Consider the following 22,161-nt stretch of genomic DNA (forward strand, 5'->3'; position numbering starts at 1 on the left):
CATTTTTCTGTACAGACTGATACAATTACATGTACACTTTTTGAGGCCCTGAAATTGGCAAACCCAACCAAAGAAGTTTTGTCTCCAAAATCAAATTACAAAGGAGCGTAAATTACACCGAGTGTTGCCCTTTCATATGCGAAAAGGTTGAAGAATTACAGTACAGGTATGGCTGTATGTACCAGTATATGTCACAGGCTATCAGCATCTATATTAACAAACTTCACATAACTCATGTGGCTTATAACACATTAGCCTGAACAGAAGCATTGTTATTTATGAGGGGGAGGTGTATTGGGCGTACATATCATGTCTTAGCTGTGTCAAAATTTACATCTACTATCATTACAGGGGTATGTGGTATTTCCAGCCGAAGATGTCGTCCCTGAATAGGTCTTTTTTGATGAAAAATACATGTAATTTATGATGATAATTAGTTCAGTGATGCTTATGCAAGTTTCACACTTGTATAAGTAAACACTGTGTTCACTTAATACTTGTGTATAGGGGCCTATACTGTAAATCTTCAACCTTTTCAACCACTAAAGCACTCTTTTCAGTGGAATTTATACATACTGTTATAATGCAAATGATGCTAAAAATGATTTGTTTGTGTGATTAAAAATGCAAGCTTTATAAAAACAGTGCAAAGTATTTTTCTACATACCATAGCTCTCCCAGAAAGTTTCAAAATGTTGGTAGCGGAGGCAGTTAAAAAGGTTGAAGAATTAGACCTGTGGAGTATGTGGAGGTCAAATTTATTGAGGGCATTTGTGTTGTGAAAATTGTTTGTGCTACTATACGTGTATGTGAAACACACATGTAGCGTATTTCTCAGCGGCTGAAAATAGTCTACCCTGTAAATTCATCTCTTTTCACGATGAGTTAAATTGGGTGAAAGTTAATTTTTTTTGCATGGTAGATGCATGTTTGAATTTTGATGATATTTGTTTTTGATTAGAACATATTTAGCAGTTTGGTTTTTGATTTTTTTATTGTCTTTTGCTTACCACATTGTTTAGCCTTTTCTTACGGTCAAGTTTGGTGCTTTTATACATGTATTTCACGCAAGTCTGTGTTTTACGTGGCAGGATACTGTTGTGTATGTGTATTTTGAATTGTACTGATATAACCAGATACTCTATTTTGAATGGATTGATGCTGGCATCCCAAGTTGTATGAATATTTTTTCTTACCTTGTATACTTGTACATGATACAATCATTCCATTTTCTGAACCCTTGTTATAATGTCTATCCACCTATAAATCCGTACATGCATATATTTAAAGCGTGTGTGCATAGCTGGAACTGTTTTGTATCTTTTGGGGCTTTCCTTTGGGAACAGTACATTCATCACATTTTTGTATTCCAATACAGGGGTTACTGTATTGACAATACTTGCCTGTACCAGTCGTGTCATTGTATGGGTCAATGTCCTGATAACAGTACAGTATATGGATTTACTGTATTGACTAGACTTGCCTATACCAGTACAGGGGTTACTGTATTGACTACACTGGGCTGGTACAGGGTTATTGCATGTACTAGAATTGTGATTACCATTTGTATGTTTACTGCACTTTTTTTTAACAGTGTAAGAATTTTGCATTGACTAAACTTTAGGTCTACCAGTGCAGTGATTCTGTATTGACTACATGTGCCTGTATCAGTATACTAGGTACTGTTTTGAACACACTAAATGTAGAAAGTACAGTGATACAGGAATGGCCATACATGTGCTTGGTTGTACATGCACCAGTTCATGGATGTTATACTGACTATATTTGATAGAAGTACTGCATTGATAGCGGATGTGTGTACCAGCACAGGGGCATTGTGTTGACTACATTTACATGTACCTATGTACAGGTAGAGAGGTAATGCATTTTAATACCAGACCTTCTTTTACCATACTGGGGATACGGCATTGACTACACTTGCCTTTATCAGTATAGTGTTTACATGCAATCATCTCTGTAATATAATTAAGACCTGTAGTCTAGAGGAAAACTAGAGAACAGTGACAATAGTGTGATAGCTTGCAAATTGTCAAACGTGACTGGTGAAATACGCCCTCTATTTACCGCAGGGTTTTATTCCAACTGTTCATATAAATGCATGAAGAGTAGCAAATTACACACCCCCTAGCACCATGGCTGGATTAGAATTGGGTTAAAAAATGCAGTGGTGTTAATTGTTGTGTATTGGATGTCACTGATTTTGACTTATAGTATGCTGTGTAAGGCACAGGGACAATGTATTGCCTTCCCTTCCCTGTCACACAGCACAGGGATATTATATTGACAATATTTTTGTGTGCCAGTACTGCAGTTACCACACATTTGCCAGTAAAACAAGTAATGCTTGGACTACAGTTAATTTCTTGTAGAAGGTACAGGGACACTGTATTGCCTTCCCTTACCTGTCACACAGTACATAGATATAATATTGACTATATTTGTGTGTGCCAGTACTGCCGTTACCACACATTTGCCAGTAAAGCACCACACATTTGCCAGTAAAACAAGTAATGCTTGGACTACAGTTAATTGCCTGCAGAAGGTGCAGACATACTGTATTTGGCTACATCAGTCTCTGCCAGGGAAGGGATACTACATTGACTGTACTTTATACCCGTGTTGTCTGCACTTTCCTGTACAGATACAGGGATACACAAATGACTGAACTACCCCACACCTGTACTGAACTACCCCACACCTGTACTGAACTACCCCACACCTGTACTGAACTACCCCACACCTGTACTGGGATACTCAATCCATTACTTTCATCTTTAGTACATGGGCACTGGTACTGTACATTTGCCTGTACTGGCACATGGAAGTCTTAATTTACCATCAGTCTTAACTCATCTCAACTATTTCATACCAGTCACATGCTTTCATATTTATTACAAATTTATACGAAAAAGACAAAAAATGATTCCATTGCCAGCCTTTAAGTTTAGATGCTTAGAAAGTTAACGCAGTCAATTGTTTCATGGTGGATTTGTCATTACATACTTCTGGTACTCGGCTTGTTGCGATGTGTTTACAAAATGTGCAGATTTTGATGAAAGTTGCTGTGATGATGTTCATGTATGAGGCATTGGTCTAACTTTCAGCGGTTAACAAACCGTGTTTGAACCATGTGAACTAAAGCGATCATGAACTGGAATGTTATACAGCGGTTGTTGCATATTTCTAGTTAACATGTGGTACTTTGTGAACCACAAAGTGTTTTACAGTTAGGATCATACTATTGTATCATGTATTTATTTATTTATTTATTTATTTGATTGGTGTTTTACATCACACTTAAGAATATTTCAATTACACACCGGCAGCGAGCATTATAGTGGAAGGAAACCAGGCAGAGCCCTGGGGAAAACCACGACCATCCACAGGTTGCTGGCAGACCTTCCCACTAACAGCCGGAGAGGAAGTCAGCATGAACTGGACTTGAACTCACAGTGACCGCATCGGTGAGATTGTAACATGTAGGTAAAGATGTAGCTTACATTACCGTCAGTTTAATGTGTCAATCTGTGAGCATCTATTAAATTATATGAAGTACCCAAATACATTGGCATCTATGTTTTGTGCGTATATATATCGTTATCCATTATTCATCCCAAATTATCCAAGTGAACCTTAAGAATCAGTAGCTAGAAAAAAAACATGAACGTAAAGGATAACCTTTTCTAATATTGCCATACATGTACTGTAGATTTATATTGTTATGCATGTTCTAGCTTTTTAGTGCTTGAAAAGGTATAAAATGTTTACCTCGAAGTCAAAATCAAAATAGTTCTTAAATGTATTTTCTTAGTGATGTTTTAAGTTTTTCTTAGTGGTAAAGTTATTGTGATGATGTTGGCTTCAGTTCTCATCAAGAAATAAGGTCACACCTGTCATGTACACCATTTGTAATTTTTGTCTTTTCTTTGACAGTGTTAAAACACACCATAAAGTGGCTGTTACAAAGGTCAAAAAGAGATGACAAGTCTCATTTTTTATTATAAGAACTAGAATCTTTCTGTTTCCTTGCTGAAATGTTTATCAATGGCAGATATCTTTACAGGGCATTGAGACTATCATATTTAAAGGCTAGACATATTCCGATCACATTTCCAGAAAGAGTTTTTTTTATAGCTAAAAGCTTTAATTTTCATGTTTTTGAATGGTAAAGTGTTATTCTTGGCCTGTCTTGCCTGGGTTAAATGCGCTTCGCTCACACCTCCCTGTGGTCTCTTCTCCTGACCAAAGAGAGTGCTGATGATTGGTTCAGGACAGCTTTGACATTGTGACAAAACTATGCATTGATTGACCCTTAATAATGAAGTGAACAGTGAAGAAAAAAAAAAGTCAAGTGAAAATTTCAGGGAAGGGCCTACTTGTTGCATTGTTTAAGCAAAGTATGTGGTAAAATATAAGGTGTAAGAAATTAGAACAAAAATGTCGAAAATGAAAATGAAAAATGCTGAAATGAAAGTTGAAAGGTTACACAAAAGGTTAAAGGTGCGTGAGATATTACACGGAAACATTAGACATTTATTCAAGTTACAAGGCCTTAATGGGTATTGTTCTGTTTTTTGAAACAATGACTGTCAACGTAAAAAGCTAAATGTAAATACATGTTGGAAGAAACATACGTGTGTTGTTTATTTTTGGACAGAATGACAAGATCGGTTCGAGTTGTTGTACTGCAGTAGAGGTGTTACGTGTTCGAACTCTTTTTTTTCTCCCAAGGTTAAGAAATAGCCTACTGTCTTATATGACGTGTCAAAATATTATTCATCTTTTGTTGACATTGATTTACCGATTTCCCTTTTCGCTGTGTTCCGGCAGTACAAAAGACATCACATTCCTTCATGAACTTCTTAAGTTCACAAACCATTAGCTCCTCAGTTTTGCCCATCTTGCGTCTACTCTTTTTAAAATAGTCTAAACTTATTCCGAAGCGTTTTCCTGACGCCCATGTACTTGTACCAAAAAAAAAATGCCTCACATTTTTGACTGGTCACATGGTTCATTATAGGAATGTTTTTACCTTTATCGATAAAAGATTTCAAACTCTGAACTCTTGTATTGGTTTTTGAGTAAGTAATTATACATGCACGACCAACGACTGAGCAGCTGTCCAAGAAATGAAATGTATGTTGTGGTCTTCAAAATCTATTATAATGTATACATACACTGTACACTCTATCTTGAGGAAGTTCGCCATCGTATGTTAGGCTAAGTTAATTGTAGTATCACATTGAATATGTGTACAACAGTGATATAATAGGATATTGTACCTAGGAGATTTTGTTTCTTGAGGCAAATGTGTTTTGGATAGTTGAACATGTCAGGTTGAACATTATTATACTGTGAAGTACCAAACTGTTCAGAGTTTCGAATAATATACATATATGCTGTTATTGTATGAACAAAGGACTGATAAGCGTAATTGGTTGTTACTTGTCCAAATGCATTGCCATGTGTCGAGTATTAATTGTTACAAATGTACCAAAATGGAATGCTGTCTTAGCCAATGGCATAAATGGGAAATCCTGAGTGCACGGAGAGTTGAATCCAGGATTCAGAAATGAACACTAAATTTTGTCAACGTGTCAATTTTTGACTAATTTATTAATTTTTGACCACTTTACTGTCAGAGTTACGGTTTATTCTGTACGGGATTGAAACGCAAAACTTCAACAAATTTAAATAGTCGAGTCAACCCTCTGTACTTTAAGTTACTGTGTAATCATGTGCATATGTGTAACTGATTTCATGTTCTGGTTCCTACTGTGTAATATTTCAGTATTGAAGACAGTATTTCTAGGTTTGTAATCAGGTGGTGACAAGGTGGAACTGTTTATTCCATTTGGCGTATGATGTTGAGAATGGCCGTATTAATTGTTCTTGTTAATACGAATATCTGGGACCAAAATGTTTCATCCCGATGACAAAAAATAAAGGAAAAAGTTTTATCCTGAGAGAAATGCGTATTTTGTTTAGATTGATGCACATTTATGAGCTGTCTATCATTGAGAAGAAGGGGTGGGTCTTGGTTCAGTCCCAGCCTGCGGCAGTAAATTTTCGAGATGTTTTTCTTAATACAGAATGTATGATGTGGCCTAACATATGAAAGTACAACAAAGCTTCTCTTCTTGTGACTTAAAACATGGCTTTAGTCTACAGTTTTTGTTAGGCGCCAACGGTCAGTCCGAAAATAAATAAAGTCTGCTTTGGTGACGTCAGCGGTGCTAGGTGTCAAACCAGTTTTAATTTTGGGTGAGAGCCGTTGTTCCCGTCGATGACGTAACTTGAGAAAATGGACGGAAAGTACTTATGAAATAGAAGGGTTATAAGAAATATCAAAATAGTTCAAGAATGAAATTCTTTTATTTTCTCTATTGGGATTCATTTTTTTAAAACCATGCTCTTTTTTTGAAGTACCACATAGTGTATCCTTAAAAGTTGATTTGATTACTTGAAGTTGTAGATCACTTGCTTGGGTCAATGTCGCAAACACATTGGGCTCACACTGGAAAGTTCTTCGGTGTCTTGCCAAAAGGGCGATGGTTCAGTCCAGGCCCTTCAATTTGTCCCTGCTATATAAGTGCACAAGCTAGGTAAAATTGCAGTCAAATAAAGGTTAACCTCTACAGTGCACAGTCGTATACAAGCATTAGCTCAAAAAATGGGGAGTGCCACTTTCCATACGAATAAAAAAGAAATAAAGCCAAAGAATTTCGCTGGTGTGACTACAAACCTTAGACGCATGCATGTGGTCGCATGTTCAAATCCGTCTCTCGCTGGATCGACTACAGCTGTGCGTCAAATGGTTTCTCAAACATTGTAGAAAACAATATTTCTTCCTGTGTTACTAAAACAGGTGTGTGGATTTGACCACAAAGCTACTTCTCACTTACGTCAGAATTTGGAATACAATTTTAGAGCTTATTTTTGGACTTTAAGAGTTAAACATAGAATATCTCATCAATGTAATCTTAAGACAAATGTGTTCAAATTTCAACTACCTATACCTGAAACTAAGTGTTGCGGTGAGGTTCTAAATTTTTAACCAAAGGCTGACCATGCTTTATTAAATTTCCCCCAGGTTTTCAATGTAGGAGACAAAATCATGTGGAAATTGAAGAGTATCGCTTTCAACTGGCTTCCACTTAATGACAAAACACTACAAAAACAAGAAAAAAGTCAAGATCTTAGCCCCCCAGCGGTCAATGCCGGACACTAGGATTTTATCCACAAATAAAATGTCCATCGTTGTATAAGGGAAAAAATCTTCATTCCCGATCCCGCATCGATCCCGCATAAGAAACGCTTAATGCTGTCGTTAAAGTACATCTTGATGAAATACCATGTGGGTATGGATATTTATGATGGCTTATTTGTACTTTGTGCATCTAAAGCAAATGTATGCATTTTAAACTCGGGTGTTGATAAAAAAAATTATGTGTACAGTATTATGTGTGGAAGTATTAAACTTCTGTTTCACTTTTTTTTTAAACAATGTTTTATTCAAACAAATGAATTGGAGTGACGAACAGGCTGAGCCTTTAGATATAAATGTCTCTCCACACAGGATAATATTCACAGCAAACACGAAATACAATTTGACTGATTGGAGTTCAGTAATACATTACTGATAACAGAAATAGTAAATGTTTCTGGCCTATACGAATATATATATATATATATATATATATATATATATATATATATATATATATATATATATATATATATATATATATATATACACTATATATTTACTATTTATACATATGCACACACACATACACTTGCATACACGTGCAAAGATAATTTAATACAGTAATGTGCCATGTCCAGATTTGCAAGGCAATGAAAAGTGGGGAGGGAGTAAGAAGTAAGGGGCTACAGTAAGAAGTACTCGGTAATTAAATACTTTCATTGCAAGAATAAAGTCTTGTACTTTGTCAAATATTGCACAAATTTTCATATGTTGATAATAAACGATTATCGCAAAGGAGGCTTTCTACGTCTGGAATAGTCTCCCTAGGCCCGAAAATATCTAATATACATGCTGCATACATAGGGCGCTTGTGAAAGAAATGTAAACAATTTTCGATTGATGTCCACAGGCGCTACATGCAGAGTCAGATATGTGTCCTGCAAACGCGTGCTTTTAGCTGGGAACAACTCAGACGAATTTGCGCGTGGATAATCTCGACTTCTCTGTTAGTAATATTTTGGAACCATAACGTCATCTTTAAATAGTGACCTACAAAAATCACGAAAAGTACTTATCCAAATATCAAAGGGAAGATTATTCCGCATTCGAGCAGATCAAATGAATTGGCGAATAAAGATGTTCGGCAATGGGGGACTCGCAGGTCTTGCGAGCTTCTTAGATTATAATGTAGTGTGACTACTGACAAGGGTACAAGTTGGCTTCAATAACATGGAGATGTATTATGGAACATTTTATAAAAGAGCTTTAACATAAGTCTACTTTGTGCTGATAGTGGAAGAATCCCAGTTTCAGTGTATAATAAGTTATGACTAGTACCACGAGTACAGCCAGATATGGTGCGTAATGCATCTAAATGAAGATTTTCTAATATTTCAGCTTGATATGCAAAACAGTTATCCCAGACAACATCGGCATAGTCAAAATAAGGCAGAATAAACGACTGATATAAGTGCTCCAGTGACTGACGCAAGAGCCGGTATTTCAAGCTTCTAAAACAATTTATCATGGGGTAAATTTTTACAACCAGATTGTTTAAGTGGGCGTTCCACCTGCAGATGATTCAAAGGTAAGGACGAGGTGCTGATGTGAATAGATATCCGAGATGCGATTGCCTTGCATAAACAATATTGGATGAGACTGCGTTGAGCTTATGTGAAAAGACAAGAGAAACATGTCATCAGCAAATAATCTAACTTGATCCCCCTAAATCGCACACAATATCAATTATGTAGACAAGGAACGGGATCGGTCCTAAAAAACAAACCTTGTGAAACCCCATTCTTTAAGATTTTCTGAGCAGAGGTTTCCCATATATAACAACTGATATTTTTCTGTTAGCTAAATAGTCATTAAACCACAACAGAAGATTCCCCTTTACACCAGCTTTATCGAGTTTGTAAAGTAAACCTTTGTGCCAAACACGATTTAATGCCACAAAACACAGCACGCACCTATTTCCCACTATCAAGGGCAATGAATATATAGTTGTAAGTATCCACCAGTTTGTAAACTGTACCGTCACCAGAGCGAAACCCAGATTGTAACTTACTAAGTACACTATTATCAATCATGGAATTGTAAAGGTGTTTGTGGATGCACCTTTCAAAGACTTTAATCACTCCTGAGCGAGATAGGCCTGTAATTTTCAATGTCGTCAACACAGCCTTTTTATGGATGAGAGTGATATTTGCTTCTTTCCTGACAGGTAGCAACAGACAAGATACAGATTAAAGAGTCTATATAATACTGATGCACAGGCCTTTAAAACTCGATTGTGAATCCCGTCAGGTCTAACGGATTTCGACACGTCTAAGCTGGAGACAATGCCCTCAACTTCTTGAGATGACATCGTGACAAATTCTATAGTGTTATTGGCCATGGGCGGGGAAGCAGGCAGGACAGCATTACCATCATCCAGTTCTTTCTGGCTGGTAAAGTATATGTATTCATCAAATGCATTTTGAATATACTGTGACTCAGTGTATATATTACTGTTAAGCTGCATAGAGCATAACCCAGACGATTTGCCTTTGTTTTGGCCAAGAGATTTAATCAACGTCCACCAATTTTTCGAGCCAAATGTTTCATTAGAAATATCAGCATCTAAGCCTCTATTATAGTTCTCTCTAGATCTTTAATCCAGGGTTATGGTATCATTCCTACCTTGTATGAATTTGCCCAATCTGCCGCACTATTTGACCTCGTGGCTTTTTTATGCGCTATATTAGTTTGCGCAAGGACAGACGGAGTTCATTAGTTACCCAAGGCTTTTCACGAGGTCTGATAATGACGTATTTATTTGGGATAAAGATATTACAAACTTCTGAGATATACTTGGCTATATCCTCAATTATTTTACTGGCATCAGGCGATTAAAAAGAAAAACGAGTCCAGTTTGTCTGGGTAAAATAGTTTTTAAGATCATCCCTGTCGATTTGATCAAAAGACCATATGCGCCGTTTAAAAAGTGAATTAAGTGGTATATCAAAGTCAGCGACTGTCACGCTAGTGCCATGGCGGTCACCAGAAAAAGGGGCAATGACCCCCGATTGCAAGATATTGTGTGGACAAGAGACCATTATCAAATCGGTCAGTGATTTGGACGTTGTAATAATCCGGGTAGGTTGTGTTATTATTTGTTTTAGCGTAAATACGTGTTCAATTTGGCAAATTTTAGAATCAGGGCTTTATAAGCATTCGACATTAAAATCACCGACAACCACGCATTTTTATGGACATATGCGAGCGAGCTGCCAGAGTATTTATTAATCATGTCCCAGTAATTAGAAGGTGCTGAAGGTGTCCTGTAAAAACACCAAGGAGAAGTTTATTATTTCTAGACCTAAGCTCATACCAAATAGTTTCCGAGACAGGGAGAGAAAGGTTCTGTCTTTCAAAGTAGATTAGAGTTTCTTAAATATAAACTAAAACCCTTCCTCCAGGCCAAGCATCATTTCGGTCTTTTCTGACACGAGGAGCATATGATAACCTGGGATTTTGATGGTGTCATTTGATACAGTTTTATCTAGCTTTGTTTCCGAGACAGCAATGACATCAAAATTGACCAGCTCGGCATAAAGTAAATCAGTTTTATGAGGCAGGCTGTTGACCTTAATGTGAGCAATAGATAGATTAGAAGGACCCGGATTTAGTTTAACATCACCACACATAAGCAGAGCAAAAAAGACATAAGCAAAACTTGAAAATATAAAAGCTTCATGGGAACAGTTTGACCTTGATATAATCTCGTAGACATGCGGCTTGATACATGTAAGTCGGCAAAATGAAAGGAAAGGCCTGCCTATTACTCTCAGAGCAATAGCGAGTGCCACAGTGCCACGGATAAGTGTGCGACAACCGACATTTTCGATTAACTTGTTACGTTGCAATGCAGCCTTTGGCCATGCAACAATAGTGCATGATGTATACCGATTAGATTTAGTAATTGCATTCTTCACTTTAGCATGACAAGCCCGATTATAGAATAACCCCACCACCGGTGTGATATTGCTGAATATCACACGTCATGTTATACCTTGAGAAACCCAAAGGACTAAGAGGAGGGTCGAAAAGGAATTCGGTTCATACCTGGAGACATGGGTACACTTGAAATATACTAAAATCGGAGCAGGTAGTCACATACACACCATGCATACATATATTTGATGAACATAGTTCAAATTAAACAAATCGTTAAAAAAGAAACAACAAAAAAAGACTGAGGAAAAATATTAGGCAATGTGCAATAAAAACACAAAACATATCAAATCTGCTTTGTTTACACGTGCGTACTTCATTTTTCTGCTCATTGTCAAATTGGTTAATATAAACCTGCTCTTTTCAACGACAAATACCATTATATGTTACACAATTAAACCATTTAATGGGAATACATATCGTTTTTAATCAAGAATAGTAAATTCTTGACAGACGTGATGGTATAGACCTACAAAGGTGTCGGAGAGTTGTTCATTTTCAAAATTTAAGAAGTAGTTAAACCCATAATTACTGATGCATTCCCTCAAATATGCAAAAATCAAGTTCACATTGTATTGTATCCCAATCTTGGTGATGTGTAATCTTATTTCAAATAGTCGGTTATCATTACGTGCCGTCAAAGACTGAATAAATAAGGATCGATAATTGAATAAATTAGTCATAATTAATAATTATCATCATCATCATCGTCGTCGTCGTCGTCATACCGATTTATAATTAAATAATATTGTGATTAAATCTGTCTTTTCTGTCGAAATTGAGGACGCCGTCAGCTAGTCTTCGTGAAAACGTACTAAGCATTTCAAAGTTTCGTGACATTGTTTAACAGTGCGGAACACGGATATCAAAAAGATTAGTTCAACTTTACACAGCAAAATGCCACCATGTACTGTATGCAAGCTGACTTGGGTCTGTCAAGTGCAAGATGCCTACCCAGCCTGACCTGGTTTTGTGAAATAGCAAGCACTGCTAGCAGTGCATGGTCATTTACCAGTGTGCTGGTTATGATAAAACACAATTTACATCTGACCCAAGAACTGACATGTTGTCACACATACACGCCAGCAACTTAGTTTCAAACAATCCTTTTCATCGCTTGACTTGGGGTTTGATGGTAATAAAGGGGGAGTCCTTCATATAAACTACCTTGTGGTTTGACTGTTCTTCGCTAGGCATGTTTCATAATTTTTAAGTCAGTTCATACCGTAATTTCGAGAGCACTGGGGGTAGATCGGGAACAGTGTTCTAGCCAGTCCCCCTGTTTAGCTTTCTTGCTGCCGCTAACACACACTCAGTTGAGCAAACCTGATAATTGTGTTGTTCTTCCCGTCAGACGCATTTGATAGCCTGTGTACAGCCTGAAATAATATATAATCGGCAGTCTGTCTATCCTATTTGCGTACCTCAACAAACATGTCTCTTTATTTTTTGTCTGTAGCCCGCTATTCCTTCACTAAGTTTACCAGAAATGCCTTTTACAATCAAGTTCCACATTCTTCCACACAACTCGAATATAATTCGCTCATTTGTTTCACGTTCAATGTTTTCGTGGATTTTGGGCAGGGAATGTTCATGAATTTCGGTAATGTCAACACCCATATGCTCAAGTTTTTTTCAAACCACTCACTTTTTCTGTATAACCGTCATATGTTCCGAAACAGAACGAAGTTCGCTTTCGAAAACCAGATACAGTTTAGCGAAACTCGGCTGGAACAGGCACTTGATAAGCTTGCGTTGGAGCATTGTGTTCCGCCCAAGTCTCTGTCGGGCTCGACATGTCCTGGTCAGCATGGTCAACGGTAGTCATTTTTGCCAGTTCTGTTTTTCTTTCAATATCCGTAAACTTTCTCTTTTCCCTTGAACTCATTTAGAAAATAAAGTCCCGTTTCAACCAATTTCCTTATTACATGTCTAGTTAGCTGCAAATCGTAGAACGACGGCTTTCTCAGACAGGAAATTTCAACACATTTTACGAAGAGCACATTTTCCCACACCGCACCGCTACGCCATCTTGTGTACTTATTTCACGTCAAGTGACAGGTCCGTGGGTGTTGTATACATAAAAAAAATTCGGCACTGCACGGTTGCCGCATTGTACCTAGCAGGGCCCCCTGTAGCCTGGTGGTTAGCCTGCTAGCGCAGTAACAATAAGCCAATATCCTCTCACCAAAGTCATCGCTGTGAGTTCAAGTCCAGTTAATGCTGGCTTCCTCTCCGGTCATACGCTGTAAGGTCTGTCAGTAGCCTACGGATGGTCGTGGGTTTCCACCCGGCTCTGCCCGGTTTCCTCTTACCACAATGCTGGCCGACGTCGTAGAAGTAAAAATATTTTGAGTTAAACGTAAAACTCCAGTCAAATAAATAAATTCTTTACAGTGCACAAAGGTTTCCGCACAGCACTATCTGCGATATTGTATTATACTATAAGGCTGACAACAATATTAATCTAAGACCCCAGTGACTGCAATATATACTTGCGGCAATTCAAAGCACTGTGTACAGACATGAAATTGCCACATTAACGGTCAACTGATGCACAAAAATATCTACCCTTTTACTTTTCTGGGGCCTCGTGCCTAAAACGATCGTACGTTTAAGTTAATTGTAACTACCATGGCAACATATGTTTTTTAACATTTGTCGCCGTGGTAGTTACAATCAACTTAGCCTACGATCGCTTTGTGCACGCGAGCCGTAAGCAGTATCGCTCGGAACAAATGCGGCCAAACACCGTGCGGTCAAGGTTTACATGTTTAGTACCGCAAAAGAAATAAAAACAGGGTAATGAATGTCGTGTGAGTATCGATTGACCAGCCTATTATGGTCATTATCACCAAATGATTTAAAAGCTTTTGTTTTCTTGAGGGTACTAAAGTGGAGCGTGTCTAAGAGCCTTTGTGGCATGTCGTTCAAATAAAGTTACTTACTGTTTATTCGGTACATCAGCCTAATCGATCATGACTTTGATTTCAGGATTAATAATCTCGGCAGTTCCTCGCTTCACACTTGTGGAAAGATGAAGTACTTGCGACACACTGTCAACGAAATGATTTGGTGGGACTTCAAAACTGATCTCTTTGACATGACATTCCAATCAGGCAGCACAAAAATATGTAGGCATCGAAACCTCCAGCCCTTTTTTTGAATCTTTTTTATTTATTTGTTTTTTTTCCGCCATACCTAAGAGCTTGTCACTTAGTGAGCGGCGGTCGTGGGTCCGTTTGCCCAGCTTTACGTTTGTTGAAGCTAAGAGTCCGACTATCTGGCGCTCCCTTCTGCTCGTTACGAGTAGGAAAGTTCATCCGTAACCCGTTACAGTGTTCTGACCAGTGAAGCCGTATATTCGAATTCAGCTCTCCATTCAGAATTTGTGGGTTTCTTTAGGTAAGACAATTCTGCTATCTTCCACTGGAACTTCTCCACATGTATTTGTTTTAGTCGCGGGGAGAAAATATCCCAGGGTTCAATCAATAAATTGAATATGTTAAGCAAAATTTTAAGTAAAGTGTTGGTCTGTTTTGTCCAATTCTTTCTTTAAACGTTTGGTCCAGCAGCTATAGTATGGTATCTCCCACACAATTTTCTAATAATCAAGTACACATTGGGTGAATTTTGTGTCTTTTCGTTCATTTTCTCTGGTGTCAGTATGTCAAAGTTATATAATTTAAGGCCTCGTGCTTCAAAATATGTATCAATATTTTAGATATTGAATACTATTCCGGCGAGCTAAGTAATTAATTTCAAAAGTGAAAGTGCTCTTTCGAAATAGAATCCAAGGTACGTGACCCTGCATAGTTCATACAATATAGAATTATTTCTAATTAATCAGCTGTTGTTATTAATATTATTATACTAGATCAATACTTAATTGAGACTTTCATGTACAAAATATTTTTTCGGACGAAGTTAAGAAAATGATCTGATGTAAGTATGACTTATCACTATTTTCTCAGTCATGACAACGAGGAGTGATTAGGTGTGTGAACATATACTGTGTCAGGACGATGCACCCCCCCCCCCCCAAAGTGTTGCCACCACTGAACTCATGCAGATGACATTAGCCATAATACCAAACCCTGTCATATTGTACTGACAATGGGCCATCCAGTCCTGTTTCTTAACTCTAGCCTCTCAGTGCTTAATGCCAAGAGAGCCAGCAAGAAGTACCATTCTGAAGTCTTTAGTTTGACACGAACAGGGTTTGCTCCTAGGTCTCCTGACTTCGAAGAAGACGCTCGAACCATTCGTCCATTGAAGCTGTCAAGAACAAAGTATTTACACAGCCTAATGTGCAGTGAACATCCGTTGTTATATGTTCAAATTATGTCAAGGGGATGTAATGATCTCTTGGTGTAAAAGTTAGACGGGTGATCAGTAAATTAATGTCACCAAAGGTTGGGTGGCATTTTTCATAAATCACATGACACAATAGAGCTGTTTTTACCTTTGACGACAGAAGAGTTCCGACTCGAAACTTCCCGATTGAACAGAATCAATATACATTCCCTAGTCGACCAGTTAAGCGGGATTAGACACAGTCAAAAAGTTGAGCACCAAAGTATTTTGGATGCCCTGTCCATATTGTTACGATCCCCGTCTTTAAACAACGTATTACATTTTTTAGATTTATTCCCCGAGTCATTGTCTGACCTATATTTTCCGATTTGTTAACGTTACAGCTTGCATTATAATTCAGTCCAACGTTCTCGAGGCTTCGGTATTTATGTGTTTATTATCGTTGTACAAAGGGTGTACATTCTGGAAATTTGTGTTGTAAACATTTTTACGATCAGACCATCCAGAATTTTCTTTTACGTTAGTCTTTAAATTTGGACGACAATGGTGAAGCTCTCATGCATTTAAGGGCAGTCATTCATTCAAGTCCACTTGTGAGCAGTTATTTACTGCAGTCCATCTGAGAGCAGTCTCATTTACTGTCATTCACGGTTTTTGCTGGGTTTGGAGATATCGGCTTTCACGCCATTCAACATTCGTCATTTATACTCTATCTACTGTACAGAGTACTTTGGAGTTTGTATCGCTCATTGTCTCTTTGTGCGATTAGCTACATTTCTTCCCAGTTTACCTGAAAGTGACTTTGTGTACGTTTCCGAGGAAACATACATCGACGCTACTGCCAACCCGTCCGCCCTGAGAAGTCACACATTCACAGGCAGTTGGGGAATAAACCAATTATCGGACTATCATCCGTAGGTTGAATAATTCATCTTAACTTTGGATTCAAGACTGACTTGACTTTGGAAGCCAGACTATTCCATCCGGATTTGGACGCTGTAAGATACTATGTATGTGTATATATATTATATTGTTTTTAGTTGTATTATTTGTCTACTTTTTTAAAACATATGTATCGAACTTATTCAAGCGTCTTCGTGTTATTTGTTTGATCTTGTGTAAGATCATCTTATGATGCTGATTCAAATCGCCACACATGACAATGACAGTGCTGTTATTTTTAATCGTCCTGTAGTGAAACGAATGACGAATTTCAATCGACTCAAAGCTGCTGTAATTACTGCTCAGAAAAGTATTGAGGATATTTCTGATCCTTTTGATATTTTTTGGAAATATGACACACACCAATTTAGTGCAGGCGTTCTTGGATGCCATCCACGTGAATCTGTTTGGGATGCTATTCGAAATTTGCTTTCAAGCTTAGCAAGTCAGTTTCCATATATTTGATTGATTAATCCGTGTGTACTTATCGTTTCTTTCATCACATGTCTCTGTGTTATCGATGAAATGTTTATCTGATTAAAGATATTGAATATTAATAGCTGGTATTTTTATATAGAATATCCCCCAATGGGTTCAAATGGTATATTCCGTTTAATCAGTCCCAAGGGTTCTATCACTGTCTACGGATTAATCACATGACCCATTTTAACCAATCGTAAGGCAGAACATTTGAGCAGACCTCTCCTTCATATAACAACACAGGGTGAGAATTATTAGGATTACATAACTATGTTTCCGTCATCGAAATACGCAACGTAGACGATGATATACTGACTTTGATAGAAATCAAACGTGCCTTGAAAGCTTTGTCTAAATACACACAGATCACATCCCTCTTGTGTACGTAACTACAATCTACTCACCAGGCTGTTAGCGCTGTGTGCCGCCAGAGGCGTTGATCTGTCAGATAATACTATAGTTGTTTAGCCCAAAGTCACCCACGGATATGTACTAACTGAACTCCGCCCATGTACAGCCCGGGGTTTATGTGGTAGGCGTTCAGTGTGTCCACGGCACGCCAGCCTCTAGTCAACTAGCCGGTGGTCATGACGTCACACACCGAATTGTCATAATGGAACGGTTTCACAATGGAACAGTTTAACTTATCAGTCAATATTCCGATAGATGAGCTCGCATGCGATGCCACTGAACTTCGTGGAACGATATAATTTCCCTGTAACGCCCAGTGTTAAAGACGTACATGACCACTGCTTGATGATTGAGCCGACAATGTACTAAAAGCTCGCTCTTCCGTGTGGAGAGAAACTAATAAAAGACCCGAAAGCTGTAGAGCCTATATATATATATATATATATATATATATATATATATATATATATATATATATATATATATATATATATATATATATGCCTTCTATGACCATCTTTACCTGCTTGAAAAGTCGTTTGCAAGCTTTCATCACGTCGTTCCTTATCGCTGACCTGAACCGCTGCGCCTGATAATGTGTTCACCATACCCGTAGGCCAGCGATTCACACGTCAATAAATAACGTTTAATAGAGCGAATAAAAGTGAACGTGCAATCGACATGTCAGTGTCTGCATTAATTGGTTGAGCGAAGACTTGACCAATTAAGAATGCTTTTAGTTTTCGACCAGTCAATGTTTTATGGTAAAGCCATCAAGATTGCTAACAGAACAGGTACAAGACTCCCAGAATGCTGTGCGACTATATAGCGTAACACCGTCAGGTATCACTATTGTGCCCGATTCCAACTGTCAGCTGGTGAACATTTGCCTCCGAAACAAATTCTCAAACTGCTGAGAAACCAAAGCAAAATGATTTCAGATTCAACTGCAGCCTCAACAGCTAACGAAACAATTGACGGCGAAGATTCTGAGAGTGACGTGTTTGCCAACCTGGACAAATATGATTCCTGCAGTATCCTCGCTGTCATCGTCGTCATCGGACTCTTTGGGGATGTTTTTTGTCTCCGGTATTTGACGAGAAAGAGGCTTCGCGAAAAATCTTACGCTGTGTACTTCATCACTCTCGCCATTACGGATATCGTCACACTTCTGTGTACCGGGCTTCCAGTAATTCTCGAATGGTTCTTTCATCAGTCATGGCGACTGGACAAAACGGTGGAGATTTGTATCACATTTCATTGCATCCTGGAAGTCTCGGAGAACCTTTCCTCGATGCTGATGCTCGCCATTGCCACAGATCGTTTTATTGCCGTTGTCCACCCGTTGAGGAGAAAGGTTATGTGCACGTCCAGACGAGCTCTGTGGACAAGTGTGGTTCTTACTGTAGTGTCCGTTCTGCTGGCTATCCCTGACATTGTCCTGCTGTCCCTTGGTTTACAAAGTCTGGATTGCCGTGTGACTCACGAGTCCACCCTGGACTTCATCGAGAAAAACAGATTCCTTATCTTCAGCTTAATTCTTCCGGTGATCATAACGCTCTTTTTGAACTTCAAAGTGTTGCGTACCATTCATAAAGCAAAGAAAGCAAGGGCGAATTACTTGGACGCTTCTGGTTCGTCTTTGGCGATGTCCAAACGCCAGCTCCGTATCACTCTGGCCCTAGTTACCGTTACTATAGTTTCTGCGTTGTTGTTGTTACCCGTCGTTGTTTTGGAAATTTGGGAATTCTTTCTGTTGAACAGCCTACAGGACAATCAAGCTCGAAAAGACGTTCTGGCAAACGCCGTTTGTACCTCTCGCCTCATAGAAGTCATAAACTTATCGATAAATTTTTTCGCTCTCACCTGTGTGATAAGTGAAGGCTGTCGTGGCTGTTTTGTTGTGTGCAGTTGCGAAAGTGATCGCTGTTGTAATATCATGCGGACGTCAAGGCAGAACAGTATATCTACCCAACTGTCCGTCATAAGCATGCACGAGTTAACGGTGCAACGGTAGATGCTTTATTTGTCTTGCTTCATTCCTCATTCACTGGAGACCATTCTGAGCAGTCGCCGAATTGAACGTTAGATTCTTCATTCACGAACTGTTATTCTCAACCATTCAAGTCCAGATCATTCACCGTATTGAACGCAGATTCCTCATACGTAATAACCATAATTCTTAAATATCAGAGTCCAGACCAGGCGTCATTTTGTACGTTATACAGTTAGTTGTACGTCGTCGACGTGTGACCGACAGTATTTATGTATTCTCTTGATTGATTTCTCATATATAATAGCAATCTACGGTTAAAGTTAAGAACAGTTTAGAGCAGTTACCGTAGTGGAAGGTAAGCTTCAGATGTTCGTCATCCATAGTCTACCATTAATTATTGTCTCGGTGTGTTCCATCAAGAACTGTTCATTACCAGAACAAATCTGTGCTATACCATGCCATTGTTCACAAGTACATTTCCCGAAATGCTCTCGTTATGGGGGTGAACCTACTTATATGTGTGCCTTCCCCCATTAACCAACCCACAATCCTACATCGTAGCTTTCAATTAGTACTGGATTATTATTTAATCGAAACCTGTCCATTATTAGAAAAGATTCGTGTTACGTCATTAGCTGTTAATGTGAAAGTCATGTCATGAGTTGATGTATTCTGTAAAGCGGTTTATGAAATGTGTTAATAACTCTGTATTTGAGTAATTCTAGACCAGTGACGTGTAGGCCTAGTAAGTTGTAATTAACACCACTGCAGTTTTTTTTTTACCTCATTTTGTTCAAGCCATGATGCTAGTGGCGAGTAATATTTTAATCGTTTACAAGGAAATTAGGATACAACCCTAACAAAGGTTAATTGACCATGTAGAGGCCAGATTTCACACGATTATGACTATTTACCAACTATCACGCTGTCATTCTGGCTCAGGTTTTACCCTCCATGTATTTTATATTATACCATGTACAGAGACAAAACTACGACGGGCAGTGTTGAACTAGAAATGACCTCTTCGTCTCGTATATTAAGGGTTCAATCCTATGAAAGGAAATAAGCCTTAGGAAAGTTTTCATATAGGCGATTGATTGCTTCGGAAATACTTCTACTGAAAATGTCCTTGACCTGGAACGACTTTCAGTTTATGTTTGATTTGCACAGTCAGCTTATGTGTGGCCGCGGAAGTGTTGTAGAAGTCCATATTGTAGAGCTACCTTCATGATTATCTAGCGTCTAATATAGCCAAATGATTACTACACTCCCAGTCATAAAATAGTGAAAAAATTCCCCTACATTCACGAAAACGCAAGAAAAAGATATTTAACTTCCACTTTTTAAGTGAAGGCTGGTATTATTCCAGTAGATTTTACTCGTTTATTAGTTTTATTATTCAATAAATTTGTAAATTATAACTCTCAGACAAATATAATTTTGTATGCACAAATATGTTCCACAGCGTACATTGTGATTTTCAGCCATTTCAGCCTAAAATGTTCGATGCTTTAATATGTACCATGACGGTTTACCAGATTGACAGCACTGACACAGCTACTAGGATTTCTGCCGCTATGAAACAGGCTGACGTTAACAGGATGCCGAAGGACGTCCATGCTGCTCGCCTGCGGGTGCACAATTGACTGCGCTTAAGCGGGTGAACAACTACGATGAATCTTGTCCACAGAAATTGCCACTATCAGCCGAGAGGACGCCCTCTGAGCCGTGTGAGAAATAAAATGAAGAGAGAGGTACCTGGCTACTCCAAATACCGTGCGAGCACTGTTTTCATACAGCTATTCCAGAAAAAACGGCGCTGCGGACAGAAACAATGTTAGGAAACAATGTGTCCGCCTTTGCGAGTGCCTGAATATACACAGAAAACGACAGCTGCTTGAACTTTTTGGTACTGGTGACAAAGCAAGCGAGAAAGTTGCCGAAAAGAACGGCTACCAATACCAGCGCCATACAAGGCGCAAATGTCGGGTTGCAAATGAATGAAACATTAGATAAACAGATAAATTTAGTCAATTACTCAACATGGGGCCATGGACATTTGTGTAGCCGAACCCCTCACACGTACAACTTTTATAAAAAAACCTCAGTGATGAGTTGTGAGACATGGATCAGAAAATCTTCAATACCCGCACAGTTTGTCTCTTCTCCTGTTGGTATTTACAAAATAATTTTTCAATAAATGCATATACTGGTGGCTGGGGGCTGTGTGTTTAAGATGCTTCTCTTTCAATCGCTAAAGAAAACTCTTGGATACGGCGTAAGAAACACTAATGAAAAAAAATAAGTACATAATAAAAAAATAAATAGATAATAATAGATAAAATTACACACAAGGGCGCGAAGAGCTGGTTCAATCACAACCACTGAAAAGTGAAACATGGAGATTGTGTGCCTCACGCACCTCCATAATCCTCTATGTGTGGGCGTTAATAAACGGCGACAGGGCTCAGTTGACAGCTTAGATGGTCTTTCATCTAGTTTAGTCTAGTCATCTAGACGAGTTTTCACAGTGAACATCACAATTCATGCGTTAAACGCACAATTAGCGACAATCACATGTGTGTAGCAAAATAAATCTTCTTACGAGGCAATTTGCGAACTGAGAACTGTTCCCTGCGCATAGGGTAGACCTAGTAAGTCACAGATTTGACGATAATTCGATACAACACTAGAGTAAAATTACTTTAGGCGGGCAATCTTCCCCATCGGATCTGGTTTCACAAGTGTCGAATTTTTCAAACTGTGATAACTATCATGACTCATA

At 38.4% G+C, this 22,161-nt stretch overlaps 1 protein-coding gene across 1 annotated transcript; it reads left to right on the top strand.

The window, feature by feature from the left end:
* Positions 1-18,311: 18,311 nt before the first annotated feature.
* LOC135473214 (12-(S)-hydroxy-5,8,10,14-eicosatetraenoic acid receptor-like) lies at positions 18,312-19,397 on the top strand. Its single transcript, XM_064753058.1, has one exon. It carries the CDS (start codon positions 18,312-18,314, stop codon positions 19,395-19,397), a length of 1,086 nt encoding a protein of 361 aa, XP_064609128.1.
* Positions 19,398-22,161: the final 2,764 nt, after the last annotated feature.

The sequence above is a fragment of the Liolophura sinensis genome, chromosome 8 (assembly GCF_032854445.1).
Source record: "Liolophura sinensis isolate JHLJ2023 chromosome 8, CUHK_Ljap_v2, whole genome shotgun sequence".
NCBI lineage: Eukaryota > Metazoa > Mollusca > Polyplacophora > Chitonida > Chitonidae > Liolophura > Liolophura sinensis.

What these genes read in the sequence shown, in the direction of transcription:
- LOC135473214 (XM_064753058.1), top strand. Translation starts at nt 18,312, where the DNA reads ATGATTTCAGATTCAACTGCAGCCTCAACAGCTAACGAAACAATTGAC.